This window comes from Trachemys scripta, chromosome 9 (assembly GCF_013100865.1).
Source record: "Trachemys scripta elegans isolate TJP31775 chromosome 9, CAS_Tse_1.0, whole genome shotgun sequence".
Classification (NCBI taxonomy): Eukaryota; Metazoa; Chordata; order Testudines; family Emydidae; genus Trachemys; species Trachemys scripta.
The window spans coordinates 98,957,122-98,977,688 of NC_048306.1; the positions used below are offsets into that span (position 1 = coordinate 98,957,122).

At 65.4% G+C, this 20,567-nt stretch overlaps 1 protein-coding gene across 5 annotated transcripts in view; it reads right to left on the reverse strand.

Annotated features, from left to right (window-relative positions):
• TNK2 (tyrosine kinase non receptor 2) overlaps window positions 1-13,267 on the reverse strand; it is a gene marked incomplete at its 5' end in the record, with an annotated part of 43,331 nt that extends 30,064 nt beyond the window's left edge. For 3 of the 5 annotated variants that reach the window (XR_004647091.1, XM_034781398.1, XM_034781396.1), the window contains 8 exon segments: window positions 4,534-4,628; window positions 6,103-6,249; window positions 7,580-7,706; window positions 8,164-8,441; window positions 9,061-9,216; window positions 9,915-10,124; window positions 12,703-12,773; window positions 13,090-13,267. Coding sequence is in view for 4 of the 5 variants with exons in the window: in XM_034781398.1 (XP_034637289.1) it covers window positions 4,534-4,628; window positions 6,103-6,249; window positions 7,580-7,706; window positions 8,164-8,441; window positions 9,061-9,216; window positions 9,915-10,124; window positions 12,703-12,773; window positions 13,090-13,267 (1,262 nt within the window). 5 annotated transcript variants of the gene reach the window in all.
• Between the last annotated feature and the right edge of the window lie 7,300 nt (window positions 13,268-20,567).

Genomic DNA, 20,567 nt, shown 5'->3' on the forward strand with positions numbered 1-20,567 from the left:
GCACCCCCGCCAACCCTTCACCGCTCCCCGCCAATCCCCCCAATCCCTGCAGCGCAGTGCCTCCCGCCAATCCTCCCCACCGACTCCCTCAACCGCTCCCCACAGCGCAGCGCCCCTGCCAACCCCCCACCACTCTCTGCAGCGCAGCACCCCCCGATGGCCCCCCACTCCCCACCGACCCCCCCATCGCTCCCCACAGCACCCCCACCAAACCCCTACTGCTCCCCACAGTGCAGCGTCCTCTAGTGCCAGGCGGGGGTGCCGGGCTCAGCACCGAGCAACGGAGTGTGCCCCCTACTGGGCCACCAACATCACCCCGTCCTCAGCAGCAGCCCCACAAGCCCCCGGAGGGCGAGTCATGGGAGGAGAACACAGACCCCCTTGTAAAGCTTTCCGGGGGTGGGGGGGAGGTATTATCAATGACAGGGACTGAAGCACCCCCCCACCCCCGCAGATCCCTGGGTCCCTCCCCTGGCTGCTGAGGGAGGGGGTGCCGGGATCCCCGCCCAGGCTGAGCCTTGGCGTTTCCTGGAACTACCTGTGACTCACTGCAGGCCCGGCTCAGCCCTTTTCCTGTTTACCTCTGAGCCGGGCAGGAGCCGGCGGCTGGCAGCCCTGCCTCCCGGCCCAGCCCCGGCTCCGCTCCGGGGCCCAGGATATTACTCAACGGCCGGACCCCTGAGCAAGCCGCCGGCACCAGCGCCTCCTCCCTCGCCTGAGGGAGCTGCACCCCCGCAGGACAGCCCTCCACCAGGGCCCCCATCGCTCTCCCCACTCCTTCTCCCCCTCCATCACCCCAGCCACCTCTGCTTCCCGCAGGGCCAGTGCCCCATGGCCAGGAGCCCACCCCTCTGCTCTGGCACCCCCCGCTGAGCCCATCTAGCGCCCCCCAGCCGGGACGCTGGGCCCAGCCCCGAGGGCGCAAAGTTCGCAGCCCTTCGGGTTTAATGCTGGGGGCCTGCACACTGGCCCGAGCAAAGGAGAGAACCTAACGGGCGTTAAGGTAGGTCCTGCTGTATTATTAACTTGGATTCTATTTCCCCATGTGGGCTCTGGCCAGGAGCAAATGGGTTTAATGTAGGTCCCACTGTATATACAGCCTTCCAAGGCTTGTGGGAACCATTTCCCGGAGGGATGGAGCAGGTCTGACAACGGACACAACTCGTGTCATGCAGCTGGCGGCTGTTCTCCCCTTGGGGGCTCCCTTTGGCCCTACAGGCCAGCAGCTTCTGAGTTTCATATGGCCGAGAATCCCCAAGGGGAGGGTCAGTTATCCCACCAGTCACAGACAGGGAAACTGAGGCACAACTAGACCCCCCCCCCCCCCCCCCCGAGCCCCCCCCCAGCTTCGGGCAGGGAAGGCTGGCCCCACGCACACGGCCACAGGGAATCACGTTGCCAAGGCCCTTGCAGCACAACCCCTAGGCAGCCGCCTTTCCCGCCCCGCCAGCCTCTGCCTACCACAGTGCTGGGCCATGTTCTGGCTCTCAGACAGCCGGGTCCCATCCCAGCCCCTCAGAGCACGGCGGCAGATGGTGCACAAGCCACGCCCCTACCGAGCCCGTCGGGCCTGGCCCGAAGCTCCCACAGCTGCAGTGGCAAAGCACGAACTCCGCCTGCTCGGGCTGGTGCTTTGGGAACAGGACGATGCCACGGGGCAGTACCACCTGCTGCCATCCGGGTTCCTGGATTCTCCACGGTCACTGTTCCGAACCACTGATGCCAACTGTCCCGTGGCAAAAGCAGCACTCAGCAACCGGCATTGCTTCCCTTCTCTCGTGTCAATACTTCACCCTTCCCACCGCCCAGCACGGCCTTCCCCTTTCACAGGGGAAACTGAGGCATGGGTGGGATGAGCAGCGTGCCTGCCACCTGCTCCCCGAGGGGTCACTGCACCAAGAACACAGACACTCACAGTCCTGGTCCTGGGCTCTGTCCTCTAGCCCCCGCAGCCTCTTTCATAGCACACGCCAGGCCCCCGGCCAACACTTGCCTTAGCCCCCCTCAGACCCAGCGCAGCAGAACCCCAGCCCCAAGCCAGCAGGCAGTGGCCCCGGAGAGCCTGCCTTTCACCTTGGATGGGTCCGTCGGGTCTCCCGGGGAACAAGGCGTGCGCTGAACCGGCTCCTCGCTGCGAGCGGGCAGCCCAGCCAAGCCCCACGCCGGGGCCAGGGTGCTCCCGGCGTGTGGCCCAGAGAGTGTCTGCCTGGAAGTGGTTGAACCCGCCAGCTCCGGCAGCTGGAGCGGCTCAGCCCCGGCCCCAGACCATGATGCAATCGGGGCGGCGTGCACACACTGGTTCTGCATTAACTACACCCTCGCTCTGTCTCCGCTGACGAATCCCTCCCTGCAATTAAACTGCCAGCCCTCGTGCAAGAGTCATTGCCGGTCCCTAAAGACACACAGTCCTGCCTGATTCATCCCGTCTGCCGTGACGAACCGCACGGCCCCCGCAGCAGAGGCTGCTGCCCTCGGGAGAGCTGGGGCGGGGTGGGATCCCCCTCCTCGGGCTGTGAGAGGAGCAGGACGGGGGGCTGCAGGCTCGGATTCAGGGGTGCCTGCAGAGCTGGAGGGGAAAGCTGGCAGGATTCTGTGTCTACATCCCATGGGGTGTGTTCTAGACACACACACGTGTTCCCGCACAAACACCCCCTGGGTGGGATACCACCAAACGCACCATGGGGCTCTGTAATTAGCCACGTTCCTGCACTCTGCCTGTCCTGGAGCAGGGCCCCCCGGACCCGCTGCCCCCTCATGCTGAGATCCTCTGCACCTGGTTCCGCTTCTCCCACTGCAGAGCCCCCAGCCCCTCCACCAGCCCCCGAAACCCTTCGCTCGGTCCTGAGAGCTCAGCATTTCTGGAGAGTCTCCAAATGCCCTGTCCTCTCTCCAGCCCTCCGCTGGGGGCCACCTGGGAATGAAGGGCCAGGATGGGCAGCACCAGTTTCTCTGGCACGCCCAGAACTCTCGACCCCTGCCCCTTGTGCCAGCACGGGCACAGGGCAGCATGGGGGCAGGACAGCAGCAAAGCAGATGGGAAGCAGGAGGCTCCTGGGAATTAAGAGATCCCAGCTCTATTCCGGTCATGATCATCACTATGTGCCTCAGTTTACCCACCCATAAGCCATCGATACAGCGCACAGGGGGATTGGGGCATCTGGGACCCTCCACATTGAGGCTAAGGAAGGAGCAGCCGTTCTGTCCCCTTCCCGTCCCCGTTGCTCAGTTCTGGGAAGCCGTCCCAGATTAGCCCCGGCGTGACTTCCCGCTCCCGGCGGCTCAGATAACCGTGGGCAGCGGGAGTGGCCGCGGGGGCGGGGGCGTGCGCGCCAAGGGCAGTGCTCCGGCGGCACACAAGGGAGGGCAAAGGCAAACTAACAAGTGCAGCAGCACCCAGGGAAGTGACTCACCCAGGGCTGCGGGGGATGGACAAAGGCAGAGCAGTGGCTCGCAGCATGTCACAGGCGGGAAAGGCACCTGGGCGCCGAGGCTCCCTCTCCGGGCCCATCCTTCGGCCCCGCAGCCGAGGGACAAGCCCCGGAGACGGGCAGGGCCAGTTCCGACAGGACAGTGTCTGACCTGGCACTGCGGGCACTCGCAGGGAGTGGGGTCGAGTGGTCGGAGCAGGGGCGCTGGGAGGCAGAATTCCTGGGTTCCAGTCCCAGCTCCGCCACTGACTCGCTGTGGGAACATGTGTGTAGCCCTTCCCCTCACTGGGCCTCAGTTTCCCCATTTGTGGCAGAGGGAGGATCCTCGCACTGGACCTCAGCCCCAACCTGCAGCCCCCTGCCCCCCCAGCTCTGCCATTGCCCCTCTGCCCCGACCTGCAGCCCCCTGTCCTCCCCAGCTCTGCCATTGCCCCTCCGCCCTGACCTACAGCCCCCTGTCCCCCCAGCTCTGCCATTGCCCCTCAGCCCCCTGGGCTCCCCCACAGCTCTGTCCTCGCCCCTCAGCCCCGACCTGCAGCCCCCTGCCCCCCCAGCTCTGCCATTGCCCCTCAGCCCCGACCTGCAGCCCCCTGTCCCCCCAGCTCTGTTATTGCCCCTCCGCCCTGACCTGCAGCCCCCTGTCCTCCCCAGCTCTGCCATTGCCCCTCCGCCCTGACCTACAGCCCCCTGTCCCCCCAGCTCTGCCATTGCCCCTCAGCCCCGACCCACAGCCCTCTACCCACCCCCCCCAGCTCTGCCACTGGCCCATTGCCCTTGAGCAGACACGGGCTGTCATGGCACCCGGCGCAGCAGTCTGGGGACACACACAGCTGGGGGACTAGGTAGGGCTGCATTCTCTGTGGGCACAGCCAGGGTCAGAAGCCAAGTCTGGCCACTGACAGGCCAGGACCCCCCCGTCCAACCTGGGCACTCAGCGCATGGAGGGAAGGGGGGGCTGAGGGGAGCAAGGTGGGGGGAGGGGCCAGCCGTGGAGCCGCCCCAGGGAAGGGGGGGCTGAGGGGAGCGGGGTGAGGGGAGGGGCCGGCCGTGGAGCCGCCCCAGGGAAGGGGGGGCTGAGGGGAGCGAGGTGGGGGGACGCCGATACCTGCCCTCGATGACTGTGATGACGTCGTTCATCTGGATGTGCAACTTCTCCGGCTCGTCCACGTCCTGCAGGGCCCTCATGTCCGTGGGCTGGGCCTGGGAAGGCAGAGAGCCGGTGGGGGTGAGGGCCGGCAGCGGCAGGCCCCCCCCAGAGCCATCCACGCTATGGCCGGGCCTGACCCACCCCTTGGGTGAGAGCTCACAGCAGGAGCCTGGGCCCGTGGTGATAGGCCAGTGTCACGGAGTATTGGGGGACTCAGGGCCCTGCACCCCCGGCTTCCTGCGATTCACCATGACTCTCAGCCAGCCAGTAAAGCAGAAGGTTTATTTGGATGACAGGAATACAGTCCAAGACAGGTCTTGCAGGCACAGACAACAGGGCCCCCCTCAGTTAGGTCCAGCTTGGGGTCCCAGGCATCCCAGCCCACTCCCCTTGGGGGGTCAGAGCCATCTCTGCCTCCCAGCCATCTCTCCAGCCTGCTTCCAGCACTCTGCTTTCAGCGACCCCTCCCACAGCCTTTGTTCAGTTTCCCGGGCCCCGGAGTCACCTGACTTCCAACCCCTCTGGGTTCTCATGTTACAAGCTCAGGTATGTTCCCTCGGGCCGACTCCCATCCCCCGATGCAGACCATCCTAGTCACACTCCCCTGTCAGCATTCACACACCCCAGCAAGAACAGTCCCAGTTCGTCACAGCCAGACACCCAGATCCAGAGTCCTGGGCCCCAAGTGGCCAGGCTGGCGACAGGCCAGGAAGCAGCCAACTCGCAGGAATGGAGCTAGCTGCCCCAGCCAGCCCGGAGCCACGCTGCACCCTCCCTGCCCCTGAGCACAGGCCACCCCTACGGCCAGAATCCCGCCCCGGGGGGACAAGAGAGCTCCTAACAGCGACTCTGCAGCGGGGCCTGCCCCCTGCTCTCCACACCAGGCCGCACTCCCCTCCTTGCACCATGCTGAGCAGAGGAGGGGACGTCTCCAGGCCAGAGGTGCCCCCAGTTGGGCACAGCACAGCTCCTTGCCAAAGGCCCACAGGGTGCTGGCCAGCAGCCAAGTCGAGTCTGTCCCCCACCAGAGCTGAGGCTGGGGGGAGAGAGGGGGCAGCACAGCCTGGCCACAACTTCAATACGGAGACGACGGGTCCAGCATGCACCTCTCCCCTTCAGCCTGGCTGCTCCCCCGGGGGCACATCCCTTCCCCCCTGAGCTCTGCAGAGTGTAGGGGCCCGGCAGGGAGGGGGCAGAGATGGGGGAGCTCCCGGGGCTTCTTCTGGCCGGCTCGGCCAGCACCTGTGGGCCCATGGGCCACACTCTGCACCTAGGCCCAGAGCCTCCCGGGAAACCAACGGGGCTGGGCCCCGGAGTTCTGAGCAGCTTGGCCCGTATTTGGGCTCCCGCAGGAAGGGGCGCAGCTGGAGCAGCGCTGGCCCCGACGGCTCCTCCGGGAAGGGTGGGATTTGTAAGGCCTCGGTGCCTGGCATACAGCTCTGGGGGTGACGCCTGGGCCGCATGGCACAGAGGGGCATGGACCCATGCATGCCAGGGCCAGCCACCCTCCCACCCCATGTCGCCTACCTCCAGCAGGAAGTCGCGCAGGGCCACGAAGGTGGGCCGGTCCTCGGGCTTGTGCGCCCAGCATTGCAGCATGACATTGTAGATGTCCTGCGGGCAGTCCTCGGGCCGCGGCAGCCGCTCGCCCTCCTTGTCGATCTTGTGGAGGATCTGCGGGCATGGAGGGCAGACGCCGCAGTCAGGCTCAGGCACGGGGAGGGGCAGAGCAGAGGGGCTTGGGCAGCCGTGGCAGGGGAGATGCTGGGGCTGGACGGGGTCACACCTGGGCACCCCGGGAGCAGCAGCAGAGGCGGGAGTGGAGACTGGCCAGGCGCAGGAGGAAGATTGCCCGACGGGGGTTTGGTTGAGGCGCTGGCAGAGCGGGGCGGAGCTCAGTCCTGCCCAGGAGAGGCCCGAGGGGGGCAGGGCTGGCGGGGTATTACATGGGGCCCGGCCCTCCCCGTCAGCAAGGAATCCTGCCGGGCGAGCCGCACGGATTAGCCGCGGGGCGGGACACAGGCTGGCTGGGTCAGGTGGGGGGCACAGAGTCCCTTTCCGGCACGACCGACGGGCAGCGAAAGCAGGAATCAAATTGCCTGGCTTGAAGGGTGCCCCTGGGACAGGCCAGGGCACGGGCACCTGGGAGTCGTACAGCCAGGGGCAGGCACCAGCCATCAGAATTGAGGGGCCATGGGCACCCTAACCACACCACTCCTCCCTGCACGGGGGCATCGGGGCCAACGTGCGTGCCCCCAAGCCTGGAGACCCTGTTCGAACCCTGCCCTAGCTCCCAAGCTAAAATCCATCAGGCAGGTCTCAGCCCATTCCCATTTCAGGGATCTCTGATGAAGAAGGGCCAGGACTGGGCTAGCAGGGGGCTGCGGGTTGGGATTGAGGGGCACCGGCAGAGCTGTGTGTGGGGAGCCCAGGGCTGGGATAGTGGGGGGCTGCAGGTCGGGAGTGGGGCACTGCAGAGCTGCAGGTCAGGAGTGGGGCACTGCAGAGATGCATGTGGAGTGCCCAGGGCTGGGATAGTGGGGAGCTGCAGGTCGGGAGTGGGGCACTGCAGAGATGCATGTGGGGTGCCCAGGGCTGGGATAGTGGGGGGCTGCGGGTCGGGACTGAGGGGCACTGGCAGTGTTGGGTGTGGAAGAAGCTCACAGCACCTGCCCCGTCAGGCATCCACAGGCACAAGCCGGATGTTCCCCTGCAGGCTCCCTCAGGGGTGCAGTGCGTGTGCCACTAGGGGACAGAAGCCCCTGAAAAAACTCCCTGGGATCTCCAGGCCCCAACGCCCCCTTGCTCTGCGTCAGCCCCTCCCTCCTGCTCTGCCAGGAACGGCCCTGGGGGGCCATAGCTCAGTGAGGCTGGCTGGGCCCGAGCGATGCTGGCTGGGCCCGGGGCAGCAATCCCCATATGCGGGGGGTAGAAGGCATCTCCCCTTCCCAGAGGGGCCAGGCCCGAGAATGCAGGGCACGCGGCATGGGGCCGTGCTAGGTACCTGGCTGCCGCTGAGGCCGACCCACGGCTCCTGCCCATAGGTGAACATCTCCCAGAGGGTGACCCCGAACATCCAGGTGTCGCTGGCGTGTGAGAAGGTGCGTGTCTTCAGGCTCTCCGGGGCACACCTGCAGAGAAGGGCTCGCAGTTACTGGCGCCCCCATCCAGCCTGGCAGAGCAGGGCTCCCCGCTCAGCTCTGGCCCTCCAGGGTCCCCCCACACAGGGGCCCAGGGCCAGCCAAGCCAGCTGCCTCCCAGGTCGCCACTTCCCTCTCCCTGGAACGGCGCTGGCAGGGCAGGGACGCCCCAGGCAGACTCCACCCCAGAGAAAGCAGATACCTGCTGCCCTTTCCCCTCCGCCTCCGGGTGCAGACTCTGCCATGGTCCACAGACACCACAAGGGCCAGTGCCTCGGCTTCTCGGCCTTCCCCAGCGCCCAGCTGGAGGGACAAGGAGGCGTGGGGGGGGCCCACAGAGCCGTTACACAGAGCCACCCACAGCTACCAGGCCCCCCTCTGCGGGCTGGCGAGCTGGCAGGGGGTGCTGCGAGCGAAATGCACATGGCTGGAGCCGGGCGGGGCTCACCAGGCGAAGGGCACCTTGCGGTGCTCCTGCATGACGTAGTGGTCGTCGTTCTTGGGCAGCGCCCGCATGAGTCCGAAGTCGCCGATCTTGACCAGGTCGCTGGAGGCCAGCAGGATGTTGCGAGCAGCCAGGTCGCGGTGGATGAAGCGCTTGGACTCCAGGTAGGCCATGCCCGTGGCGATCTGCACGGCGTACTGGCACAGTGTGGAGAGGAGGAAATGGCCCTGGTTCTTCCGCAGCCGGTCCAGCAGGGAGCCCAGCGGGGCCAGCTCCGTCACCTAGGCGAACAGGGCAGAGGGGTCGAGTCAGGCCCCAGCCAGGGTGGGATGGGGGGCAATCCATTGGGATGGGCTCCGTTCCTGTGGTGCCATAGGGCTTTACGCCCACACAGCCACGGCCTGGGGGTCTGTCCCTACCCCACGGTGCCCTGGGGCTCTGCACCCACACAGCCATGGCCTGGGGGTCTGTCCCTGCCCCACAGTGCCCTGGGGCTCTGTGCCCACACAGCCACGGCCTGGGGGTCTGTCCCTACCCCACAGTGCCCCGGGGCTCTGCGCCCACACAGCCATGGCCTGGGGGCCTGTCCCTGCCCCACGGTGCCCTGGGGCTCTGTGCCCACACAGCCATGGCCTGGGGGCCTGTCCCTGCCCCACGGTGCCCTGGGGCTCTGTGCCCACACAGCCACGGCCTGGGGGTCTGTCCCTGCCCCACGGTGCCCTGGGGCTCTGTGCCCACACAGCCATGGCCTGGGGGTCTGTCCCGCCTCACGGTGCCCCGGGGCTCTGCGCCCACACAGCTACGCCCCAGGCCTGGGGGTCCGTCCCGCCTGGAGAAGCCAGCTCTCAGCACCAGAGAGGCAGTTCCCCCCTGAATGCCCCCCCATGCTCCCACACTCACCATCTTCATGGGGGGCGAGAGCACCACGCCGTAGAGCCGGATGAGGTTGCGGTGGTCCAGCGAGTGCATGGCGTTCACCTCCCGGATGAAGTCGTCCAGCGCCTCCGGCTGGCTTAGCACATCAGTCTTGAGACACTTCACAGCCACGCTGAGCTGCTGGGAACCACGGGCCAGTGAGGACCCTGCGGCAGCTCCCACCCCAGGGGACCAATCTGCTCACCTCTGGGGTAGGCTGCAGCGGCGGGCACCGCAGGGTATGGGCAGGACATCAACACTGTGTCCTGGTATTATTCATGTATTCACACAGCCCAGGGAGGTCGCTGGACCGTGAGGCTCAGCGGGGGCCGCTCGGGCCCCCCTGCCACACCCCAGGCATGGGAGTGATGGGGAAGGGGATGGCACTGGCTGCAAAGAGTATCGGCCCCAGCACCGTCTCAGGCTGGGGACCCAAAGGCAGGCCCTGCATGAAAGGAATTTGTGGTCCCGGTCAAGTCTCTAGGTCCACACGGCCCTGGGCAGTAACAGGGACAGATCCAGAGTGGAGGGCAGGGGCCATGTGGGCCAGGAGTGAGGAGCGGTGTCGGGGGCAATGCCTGGCACTCAGGGGGTGGGCGCCCTGGCGGGGGCACAGCCAGCTGCAGATTCGGGGGCCAGTGCGGGTGGACGGCAGCGCTGGGATCCCAGACCCAGCAGCAGCTAGTGAAACCAACTTGACACTGATGGGGAAACTGACCAGCCTGGATTTGCTGCCCCGGCCCAGCAAAGGGCCTCAGCCAGGCAATCCTGGGCTAGCCCCATATCCTGTCCCTCGGGCCGTGTGCTGGGCTCGCCCTGGCGTGCTCTGGGCCCCTTACCGTCTTGCCGGTGGGCGTGCCCCACTCGCCGCGCCGCACCACGCCGAAGGAGCCGTCCCCCAGCTTCTCGAAGAGCGTCAGGTCCTTCTCGCTGATCAGGCAGGTCAGGGCCTGCTGCCCCTCCTCGGCGGGCGGCGGGCTGGAGAGCTTGGGGAAGGTGGGCTGGGGCTGGGGTGGGAACTCTGTCTCGGGGCGCTTCCCGCTGAACACCTGGATGGACAGACAGATGGGTGTGGGTCACAGGCACGTGGGCTTAGGGGTGGAGAGACAACACCAGTCAACGCCCCATGATTCCGCCAGCATCAGGCAACCCTTCCACGCACACCTGTCTCTGGCCCTGACATCAGGGACCGCGGAGCCCACGGTGGGAGGAAAGTTTAGGGCAGCACCTTTATGGCAGCATGGCCTCGTGGTGAGAGCAGAGGATTGGGAGGATCCTGGGTTCTATCCCCAGCCCTGACTCACATCCCCGCTCCGTGCCTCAGTTTCCCCATCTGTAACAGTGGCACCTGTCTTTGTAACTGGCATCAAGGGCCAGCACGCTGAGGGAGGGAAAGGCAGCCCAGGCTGGTGTGTGAGCAGAGGCAGCCCAGAGGTGGCACGGCCGGGGCAGGGTCACAGCCTGCTGCGGGACAGGCCGGCCCAGAGGAATGCAGCCTGCTCCAGCCCCGTAGCGCACGCCGTTGGGTCTGGCCAAGCTACGAACACCCCTGGGGCGGCATCGCACCAAAGCCCTCGTGGTAGGCAAAGGGCAGGGTGGCTCCAAGCACTTCTCTAGCTCTGTCCTTGGCAGCTGTTCTCTAGTGCCCCTCGCCCATGAATCCACAGCACTTAACCTGCGGTTGCCCCTCTGAGCCCACCAATGCAGCTGCCTCTGGGGTGGAGCACGGCAGTTGTTGAACAGCACACAGCAAAGCTACCCAGCAGTTTGGGACGGAAAGAGGAAGACAGTGTATCAGCGGGAGTCAATGCTGACCCTGTGTTGAGTTGGGGTGCTCTCCCGCCCAAGTCAGTGCTGATGCCAATGCCCCATTGTGGCACTAGGGGGTCCTGGCCCCAGGGAGCGGCATGAGTGACTTAGCAGGGGGCACTGCCGCCTCCAAGTTAGCACTAAGCCCAGCTTCCCAGTGGGGTGTGAGGAGATGCCCTCTTTCAGATGAGCCCTGGCCAGGTGCCCCGGCTATGACAGCCCCCCTTGCGCTGATTTTCCCCGGGAGTTTCAGCAGGATGCGGATGTTCCACCACTTCCTGTCCCCAGCTGCCCAAGTGCTGCTGGGTACTGATACACAGCTGCCATGCTCTGCCCCAGAGGTGGCTGCATTTCCCTGCAGACAGCCTGTGCTACTGCTGAACGGGTACCAGCCCAGAACGTATTGCTGGGCTGATGCCAGGCTCCATGCTCCGGACGGCCCCGGAACGCTTCCTACCTCAGTCCCACTCTGCTGACCCTGCTGCGTCCTCCTTTGGTCTGTGCCCATCGTCTTGGCTTGAGACCCAGCTCTCCATGGCAGGGACCACAGCCCTTGGTGTGCCATGGACGTGTGCGTGAGAACGAAAGCTGGGTGCAAGCCACGGGCAGTGTGAATGGCGGCTGGGCAGAGCGCTGGCTGAGACGTCCATTTGAGTCAGGGGGCAGCACCCTTAGGCCCCCCCAATCTCATGGGGCTGGCATCAGAGCGCACCCCCTGGGAGCCGACAGACTCGCTGCACCCTGAGGGGACGCTCTGGGGCACCGTGTGCACGCAGCACCAGGCAGGGATGCGTATTCGGCTACTTAACGCTTAATTGGCTTCCACGGGCATAGACCGATCACCAGGGGAAGGAATTTCCTGCCTGCCCCTCGGGCAGAGGGGCACTCACCAATGCTCAGTGACACAAGCAACCCCCGTCTGAACGCCATCACCCAGCCAGCAGCGGGCACGCCAGAGCCGGCCCCAGCCAGCCAGCCAGCACACTGCCCTCGCGCCCGGTCACTGCAATCCACGACCTCGCGATCAAAGGACCCTGCAGCCGCTGTCAATTTCTGTCAGCCACTCACTTCTTCCCGAACTAATGCTGGGAAATGAGCTCCCCGTGCACTTGCAGGGCTTGGGGCACATCCCAGAGCCCCATTTTCCGAGAACTGGCCCCCTCCTCCCACACAGGATTCCCACATGGAGATACAGGCCCAGCTTCCGGCCAGCTGGGCGGCACCACAGATAACGGCAGGACTGCATTTCCCAGCAGGCTCTCTGCCGCCCACGTCTTTCCCCTGCTCTCCAGCAATTGGCAGAGCGCCTCCTGGCCCCAGCCCAGGCGAAGGTTGCCAACCCTCCAGGATTGGCCTGGAGTCTCCAGGAATTAAAGATTAATCTTTATTATGTCATGTGATGAAATCCCCAGGAATGTCCAACCAAAACTGGCAACCCTAGCCCAGGATGTTCCCCTCTGGGGATCCTACAGAGAGCCTGGCTCGGGGGTGTGGGGAGCTTCCCTACCCTCAAAGCAGGGGGACAGACAGCGGCGAGGGCTGTGGGAGGCAGCATATGGCGCCGCTGCTGGGCATCTAAAGCCACCGGGCCAAATTCCAGCCTTCACTGCCCTGCGCCCAGCAGGGCTGTGCTGTTGTGTCTGGGGCACTCTCTGCAGCCTCAGACCAGTCCTGGGTCCGCTCTGCGTCTCCCCATCTGTGAAATGGAGCTGCTGGTGCCAGGGCTCTCGCCCGTGAATGGCCCAATACCCGCATGGCCCCAGGCTGCTGTGCCAGCTCCCCGCTCCACATCCCGGGGTGCCCCTTCCCAGGCGTTACCTTGCTCATCCACGACTTGCGCTTGCACATGGCTTTCCTGCGCTTCACGGCTTCCCACAGCCGCCGCTGGCCTGCAGAGACAAAGGACGGTCACAGCGCTCGCCCCGCTCCCTCCTGCGGCACCCCTCGGCCAGCTCCAGAGGGGAATCTGCCTCCACCCCAGCCCAGAGCAGTCCAACCCCGCAAGAGGGAGCCTAGCAAAACTTTCTGGAGGATCCAGGCCCTACTGGAGAGGTGTTAACCCTACAACAAACCTGGAGCCCCAACAACAAAGCCATGTGATCCGGGAGCGGGGGACCAGCAGAGACAGATGCAACATTGATTGCAGGTGAGGGAGGAGCAGCTTGGGGGCTGGGGGCGTGGGAGGAGGTCAGAGGTCATACGCACCAGGCCGCCCCATGCCGATCTTCTCCAGATCTTCATTTTTGACGTACTCGAAGTGCGAGAGGCGGGTGACGTTGAGGTCGTCGCGGATGCGCAGGAAGTACTGCTGCAGCTGCACCTCGGTCAGGAGCTCCAGGAGCCAGTCTGTGCCCTCGTCTGACTCCATGCTACAGGGCAGCGTCTGCAGAGACCAGAGACAGCGAGGTTAGGGGGCGGCCAGCGGCTCAGGGCACTGACTGACCTGGCTCAGCACACGCCAGCCGGGGAACCCGGCTCCCCCGAACCGCTGCCTGGGCCCCAGTTGGAGGCATCGCTAGCGTGGGACGTATTGCTCAGAGGGTGTCCCAGGCTCTGTACGGCTAATAGTGATCGGAGAGTCTCCGTTACCTGCGCCAGCTGAAGCAGTGGCTGCAGGCTGTCACGTCGCTGAGCAGCCGGGGATGGGCACACCTGGCTATACTACACACCCTGCCACAACCAGGACGGGCAGAGCCAGGGGGACAGAAATTCCCGGGGGCCGGATTTTGCCCCTGGAGAAGCCAGCGAGACTTTGGCCATTGCCTTGTCCAGGGACAGGATCCACCCCAGAGCCGGCAGGGCCGTCCCAGTGCCACCGAGGTCGAAGCAGAGTCCTAGCTGTGGGGGGACTGGAACAGACAGGGAGAGGGGATCTGCGGCTACATGAGGCCTTCAGAGGTACCAGGGCACCCCACTGCCTGCAGGGGGCTGGACGAGGTGCCAGCAGCTGCCGGGGGGGGGGGGGGGCTATGGGGAGCACTGCCAGCTAGCCCCCTCACCGCTCAGCAGGGCATAACAAGGAGTCATGTGACATCCCCTTTCCCAGCAGTCACCCTTCTGCCCCAGCCGGCCGCTCGGCTCCTCCGCCACTGGCATCTGACCCGGCCGGCCGAGTCCCTCTCCTCCTGCCAGCCCCACATGCCCAGGCAGTGGCTGGCATCTGGGGGAGATTTCACTCCAGAACTAAACCCCAGAGTGCATGACTGCCCAGGGGGCTTTGCCACCCGTGGGGATTCCAGTCCACGGCCTTGCAGTGCCCAGCACATCAGCCCCCAGCCTGGCTAGGACCCCTGGGCACGACGGGCGCCATCCACAAGGGTATGAAAGGCAGAGAAGAGAGGCCCTATCCACCCCACCAGGACCCAATGGGAGCCCCGTCCCCCCGACATACGTCAGCCAGGCACCAGGGATCGGGTCACTGCTCCCTGCCCTGCCCCAGGGCCACCCCACCACACACCAGATCAGATGCAGCAGTGCATGCTGGGAGCAGCAGTCCCTCCCCCCTGCCATGTGCTCACACCCAAGCCTGTTGCATGCTGGGAGCTGCTGCATTCCCCCTCCCCCTGCCACCATGGACCGGGCCCCATGCTCACGGGCAATGCCCGGGAGAGGGGTGGCTGAGACGTGTGCTCATGGGGAGAGCTCAGCCTGGCGAAGCTACTCTGGGCTGGCACGGGAGCACGGAGCTCGCCCGAATTAGGGGGAGTCCCAGTCCATGGGGGGGGGGGGGGGGAAATAGGACACAGCAGGCAGCAGGTTGCGATGCTGCAGCTTGTGCAGACCTGGGATCAGCTCCGGCTGCTGGGGAGCGAGTGGGCAGAGCAGCGGGGAAGGGGCCAGGAGGTTTTGCTGCCCTCCCCAGCGGCCGAATGGTGCCCCTCAGCCTCCGTTATCAATAGCATAGAGAGGGATAAAAGCACAGCTGCGCTACACCGCTGCAGCTGGCCAGGGTGCCAGGCACTCCCGCTGCCGCCCACCAGGGCTCAGCACCCCCTGGCACTGCCAACGCACGGCGCTCCAGCCAAGGCACGGGCGGATCTGCTTCCCATGCCCGTCTTTGGGATGGAAACTGGAGACGACAGGTCTGGGTTATAAAACAGAGCATGTGCCCCCCTCCCACCCCGATCTGGGCCCTGCGGCCAGCGGGGCCTGGGCACGTGGGTACAGCTGTCCCGCGCTCCCTGCTCCATAGCCAGGTGCTGGCTTCCCCTCAAAGCCAGCATGTTCCTGGGCCTGTCTGTCTGTCCCTGGTGGCATCTGTCCACAGCCAGCTCCACCTCACGAGCGGAGGGTCTGCTCCCCGTTCTGAGTGGCAGGGAAGGCTGGCACTGACCACAGGGCTGCGCGGGGCCATGGCTCGCGAGTGGTGTTTATTGAGGGGGACAAAATCCCCCTGGCATCCTGCACCCCCCAAGGTCGTCACAGGCCAGGCCCAGGGCAGTGCCCAGCTGGGCACCCTTCCTGTCCCCACTAGGGACTCACCAACCACTTGGGTAGCACGGCTGTGCTGATGCGCACCCAGCAGCGATGAGACCTCTCGGGGGCCGACTCCCAGAGGGGGGTGACCCCAGGCTGGCTCTGCAGGGGCCATGAGCTCCCAGAGGGGGCTGCTCCCTAAAGTCTAGAGAGGAAACCTTCTACTGCCCCTGGAGGTATGGGCTGTCTCCCCGATGCTCCTGTCCGTACCCCATGCACCCTGACATCCGCTCCAGAAACGACACGGCAAACTGGGAAAGCACCAGCCCTGCCCAAGCCAAACCACTGGGGCTGCCCCTGGTTGGCGCGAGCAGGGAAGAGGCAGGATCCCTTTGTGCCCCACACCCATGGGCCCCTCCAGCCACAGAGCTCAGCTGCCCTGTAGTCACCGTGCTGGGCAGAGCTCTTCAACGACTGATGCCTCCTGCTGCCGATCTGCCCTGTCCGGTCTCCTTCGCCCGCCTGTTCCATTTCCAGACACGTGCCGCCCACCTGCACTGCCCTTCACGCCACCCTTGGACACGCTACAACCCGGCTGGCTGCAGCTACGGCCTGGCTGCGTCCCCTGGCTCCCCAGCTGAGCTCTGCCATCAACCTCGGACAACCCACACTGCCAGGAGAACCCCTCCTCTGGGCACAGGCAGCACTGCGGCCACGGCCTCTCACTGTAAGGTCTTCAGGGCAGGGCCCACCTGGGTCTGTGCAGTACCTGGCACCATGGGGGGCTGGGTCATACAATGATCGAGAAGCAGAAGACAGGGTGTTCCCTCCCTCCCCTCCAGTGGGACCCAGCACCTCGCCCCCCTCCCACTCCATCCAGCACCTCCAATCTAGGGGGTATCACTCCAGGCCAATCTGAGCCCTCTAACACAGACACACACACACACACGCCATCCACAGACACAGCCCGGGGCTGGGGCTCTGTCTCCGGAGCTCTTGGGTTACAGCCAACAATTAAAATTCCCCAGTATAGTCTGGTCTAAAAATACAGAGGGTGGGTGCAGTCAGCCGTCAGCCGGGGCATGGCCAGTGTCCCAGCTCCCGTAGGGTGTGTGTGTGTGTGTGGGGGGGCAGTTGCCCCATTGCCAAGCTGGGGCACAGCCCAACACATGCGGTGTGGTGCAAGGGACACACGAGCAGGGAGCCCCAAGGATAGTGCAGGGCTCCCTGCAGCGGTAGCCAGGTGGGGGGGCGTCCGAGCTCTGCCCCTGCGAGGCGGAGGGGCTAGGGCTCTGGGCAGCGTCCGACCGGGGGGGCCAGGCAGTGCTGTGCCATCCCAGCCACAGCCCCCCCATCCCGCAGCCCCCCAGGGCTCGGCTCACTCTCCGTGCCATGCAGCGAGCAGGACAGAGCAGCCAGGATGAAGGGGCTGGACACAGATCCGACGCGTCGAGGGACTCACCCCCTGGGAACCGAGCCGAAATCGACTTACGCGATAGACCCAGAAACGGGCCAGGAACGGGAAGGAGCGGCGCAGCACCTCGAAGCGACGCATCTCTCCTCTGCCACGCTGGGCACCGGTGGGAACAGGGGGCTGTTGGCTTGGGGCTATGCCCCAGTCACTGGCGCGAGGGGGACCAGGTCAGAGGAGAAGGGCCCTTCCAGGATTCCCACCGGGGCCACGGGCATTACACGGCTGTCACTGGTTCCCCGAGCGCCAATCCTGGTGGCACGCTGGAGCTCCGGGCTGGGTGAGGGGCTGCTGTCCCCGCATGCCCTGCCCAGCCTGTGGAGCACAGCCACAGCCTCTAGACAGAATAAAAGGATCCCACCCGGCGAGAGGCGAATCTCCTAGGAGCCTGCGTGGGTGTCATCCCAGATCAGCCCCTCATGGGCTCTCTGTGGCACCCTGGCCAGCCCGCTGCCCCTGCGCCATGCCAGGTGGGTGGCAGTCTGCCAGGGCCCCGCAGGCACGCATGCTCGGCTCCACTGCGTGGGGACAGCTCCTCCGTAAAACCCAAACGGCGGATCAGTAACCGGGGGAAGCCCGGGCAGCCGGCTGGAGCGCAGCGTCACGGCACGGCTGAGTCCGACATCCGCGCAGAGGGGCCGCGAGACATCGGCAAGCCTTTGAGACGCGCTTTAAAGGCTTCTCTGTCCAAAAAACCGGAATCCTCCCGCGGGCGCCGAGCTCTGTGGTCCCCGCAGCCTGTCCGCAGCCGAGAGGCTGTTCCTGCTTTCGCGGGCCGGACACTGCAGGGCGTGTGTGTGTGTGTGTGTTTGTCTTGAGCCCACCCCCCTTGCTCTGCTCCGGTCCACGGTGGCTGGCTCCCACCCTCTCTCCCCGGCCGCCAGCTTGGCTGGAACAGAGACTCGATGGTATTTGCAGGGAACACTTTTTGATCGGCAGCCAAGAGGTCAGATTTAACTGCGGGCTGGAGAGGCTGTTTCCGGTGGGCCTCTGGCTCGGGATTTCACACAGCTCCAGTCTCCTGCACTCTCACTTAGCCCTCCAACAAGGCACCCTATCTCCAGGCCTCCCCCGTGCATCTCCCCGCGACACCCCCCAGCCCGCTCCCCCGCGCCCAGTCTGCACCGAGGAAAGGAAAATCTCGGCCCGCTCGCAGCGACCTGGATATCCGAGCCGCAGCGTTCACATTCCCCGGAGGGTTTATTTTCGTTCGCTTTGGCCAGGCTCGGAACCACCGCTCAGCTCAGCTCAGCTCACGCACTGAGCGCCCTGCTATGCAGAAGCCAAGCGGACTGGGAGCCAAGATTCTATTTCTGGCTCTGCCATAGAAATGCTGCTTGGCCTTGGAAAAGGCTGCATGCCTCAGTTTCCCCATTGGGAGAAAGCTACTAACCCAACTGGCAGGCCACGTTATTAGTGTGCCTCCAAGAAAAGGCATTCCTGGGCCCACATACCCTGGTGAGGCCCACGCGAAGCACTATTAGTCAGTAAACACCCCACGTAAATGTGTCAAGTATCAGGGGGTAGCCGTGTTAGTCTGTATCTACAGAAACAACAAGGAGTCTGGTGGCACCTTAAAGACTAACAAATAAATCTGTTAGTCTTTAAGGTGCCACCAGACTCCTTGTTGTTCATGTAAATGTGGGAATCTCTCCCCCAGGCATCACTGAGATCTGCCCACTGTAGCCTCATGCACTAGGCCCCTGAGGGCTCCAGGAGCCCCTGGGCTTTCAACGTGAGCCCATGTCTGCTCTCTGGGTGCACACAGCACCGGATGGCGCTACCCTACCAAACAGTGCCCCCCACGAATCTCTGCCTGCGCCCAGGGCTCTGCAGCGCACGGTTCGGCTGCCCGAGCCTGCTGAGAGACGGAGGTTGAGAAGGGAGCCCCCAGACCAACCCCTGAACTAACCACTGCCCACCAGGGAGTACACAGAGGAGGACCTGCTGTAGGAAGGGGCCCGTGGGCAGCTGAGTCACAAGAATCCCCCCTTCTCTCCCAGGCAAGGCCCACGTGTTCATTAACCCCCAACCTGTGCCATGGCCATTCTCCACCTTCTTCTGCCCCAGGGATGTCTGGCTAGGACCAGGGCCAGAGACACCATTGCTCCACCGACCTCCAGTGAAATCAGGGGAGCTCCACGCACCTCCAGCTCCTGGGCTTCCGTTCTTGGGGAGTCCCTCAGCTCCTGCGGCCCATTCCCAGCCCCTCAATTGGCTTGGTAGCAACTTCTCTTCCCCGCCCAGAACCCCAGCCCAGGCTGAGCCCGAGCCCCCTTCCAGCCACACACAAACCCGTCAGTACTGGGTCCGAGGACCCTGCCAGGGGGTGGGTCAGAGCCCGAGGCCTGCCAGATCTGGAGTCCAAGCCCTGCCATTTTGCAGTGTGGATGCAGCTGGAGCCACGGAACCGAGCCATGATGGACAGGATAGCACGGCTGGGAACCTCAGGTTACAATGCCGGGAGGACGCCCAGGCTGGGAACTGCGAGTCTCAGGAGCCGGCTATACAATGCCAGGTGGATGTCCCCAGGGAGGGAAGGAGGCAGGCCACAGCAAGGCGGGGCAGGAACTCTGCAGCTGGCCCTACAGAGCTGGGCCACAGGCATGTGGCTGCCCTGGGCCTGCTCAGAGCCTGGGAGCTCCCAGGAGACGGCAGAGTGGGAAGGTGGGGAGGAGAGGAGAACATCCCTTCAGTCCTAAGGTGGTGGTGGTGGGGGGTGGGGGGGAGTGAAGGCTGGCTTCACGGCCGGGTGTTGGCAGGGCTGGCCCCAGCTGCTCTGGGTACAGGGACAGCGTGGGTGAGAAGAGCGCTGGCCAGCCCCTGCTGGAGAGACCCCAGTGCGCCATGCACCCAGGGGCAGGATCTGCCCCCGTACGGCTGGCGAGAACTGGGCAGCAGCCGGCCCTGCCGCCCTCGGGCCCGCACAGCACCCGGCTGAGCGACTGGCCCCCGTGGCCGCGTGAGCTCAGCTAGGCCCAGGTCTGAGCACTGAGCATCACCAGCCAAGGGGATCTCGCAGCCCATCCGCAGCCCCCGCCAGCTGGGACAGGGCTGGTCCCTGCTTCTCTGAGATTCAGCCTGGGAACTTGGCCAGGTCACACCAGGGAACGTCCCCCCCTCCCCAGCTGCGTTTCCTGTGCTCCCCCCACCCCGCGCACCTGCCAGATGGCTCAGTGTGGGGGCTTGTCCCCGGTCCAAGCCGGGGGAGCAGCACTGGCCTGGCTCCCTAACACTGCGTCCTTGTCTTGCCCGAGGTTCCAGCCGGTCCCGCGGGAGAACAGCTGGCTGAGGGCGCAGCCAATGGCTCCATGGAGATCGCTGGTGCCGTGAGAGAGAAGAGCCCGCGCCATGTCCAGACCCTGCCCGGCCCTCACCCCACAGCCCCCCAGGGCCTGTGTGCCCAGCTGCAGCCCCTGCTCCGGAGTAGGGGGGCTGCTTTCCGACCTCGCCTGCCGCAGAGGGAGGAGGGTGGAAGGAAGAGAGCTTGGCCCAGCCAGATTTCCCCAGATCAAACCCCTGGTAGGTTTCATACCCCTCGGCCCACATCTTCAGCACCCGTTGCCAGACGTGGGTCCAAGATAACCTCGGCCGCAGCACAGCGCCCCCTGGCACCGCACTGGGGCCAGCACCGACTGAGGGAAGAGCGCCCCCTTCTGAGCCCCCCACTCCCCACAGCACAGCGCCCCCTGGCACCGCACTGGGGCCAGCTCCGACTGAGGGGAGAGCGTCCCCTGCTGAGCCCCCCACTCCCCGCAGCACAGCGCCCCCTGGCACCGCACTGGGGCCAGCACCG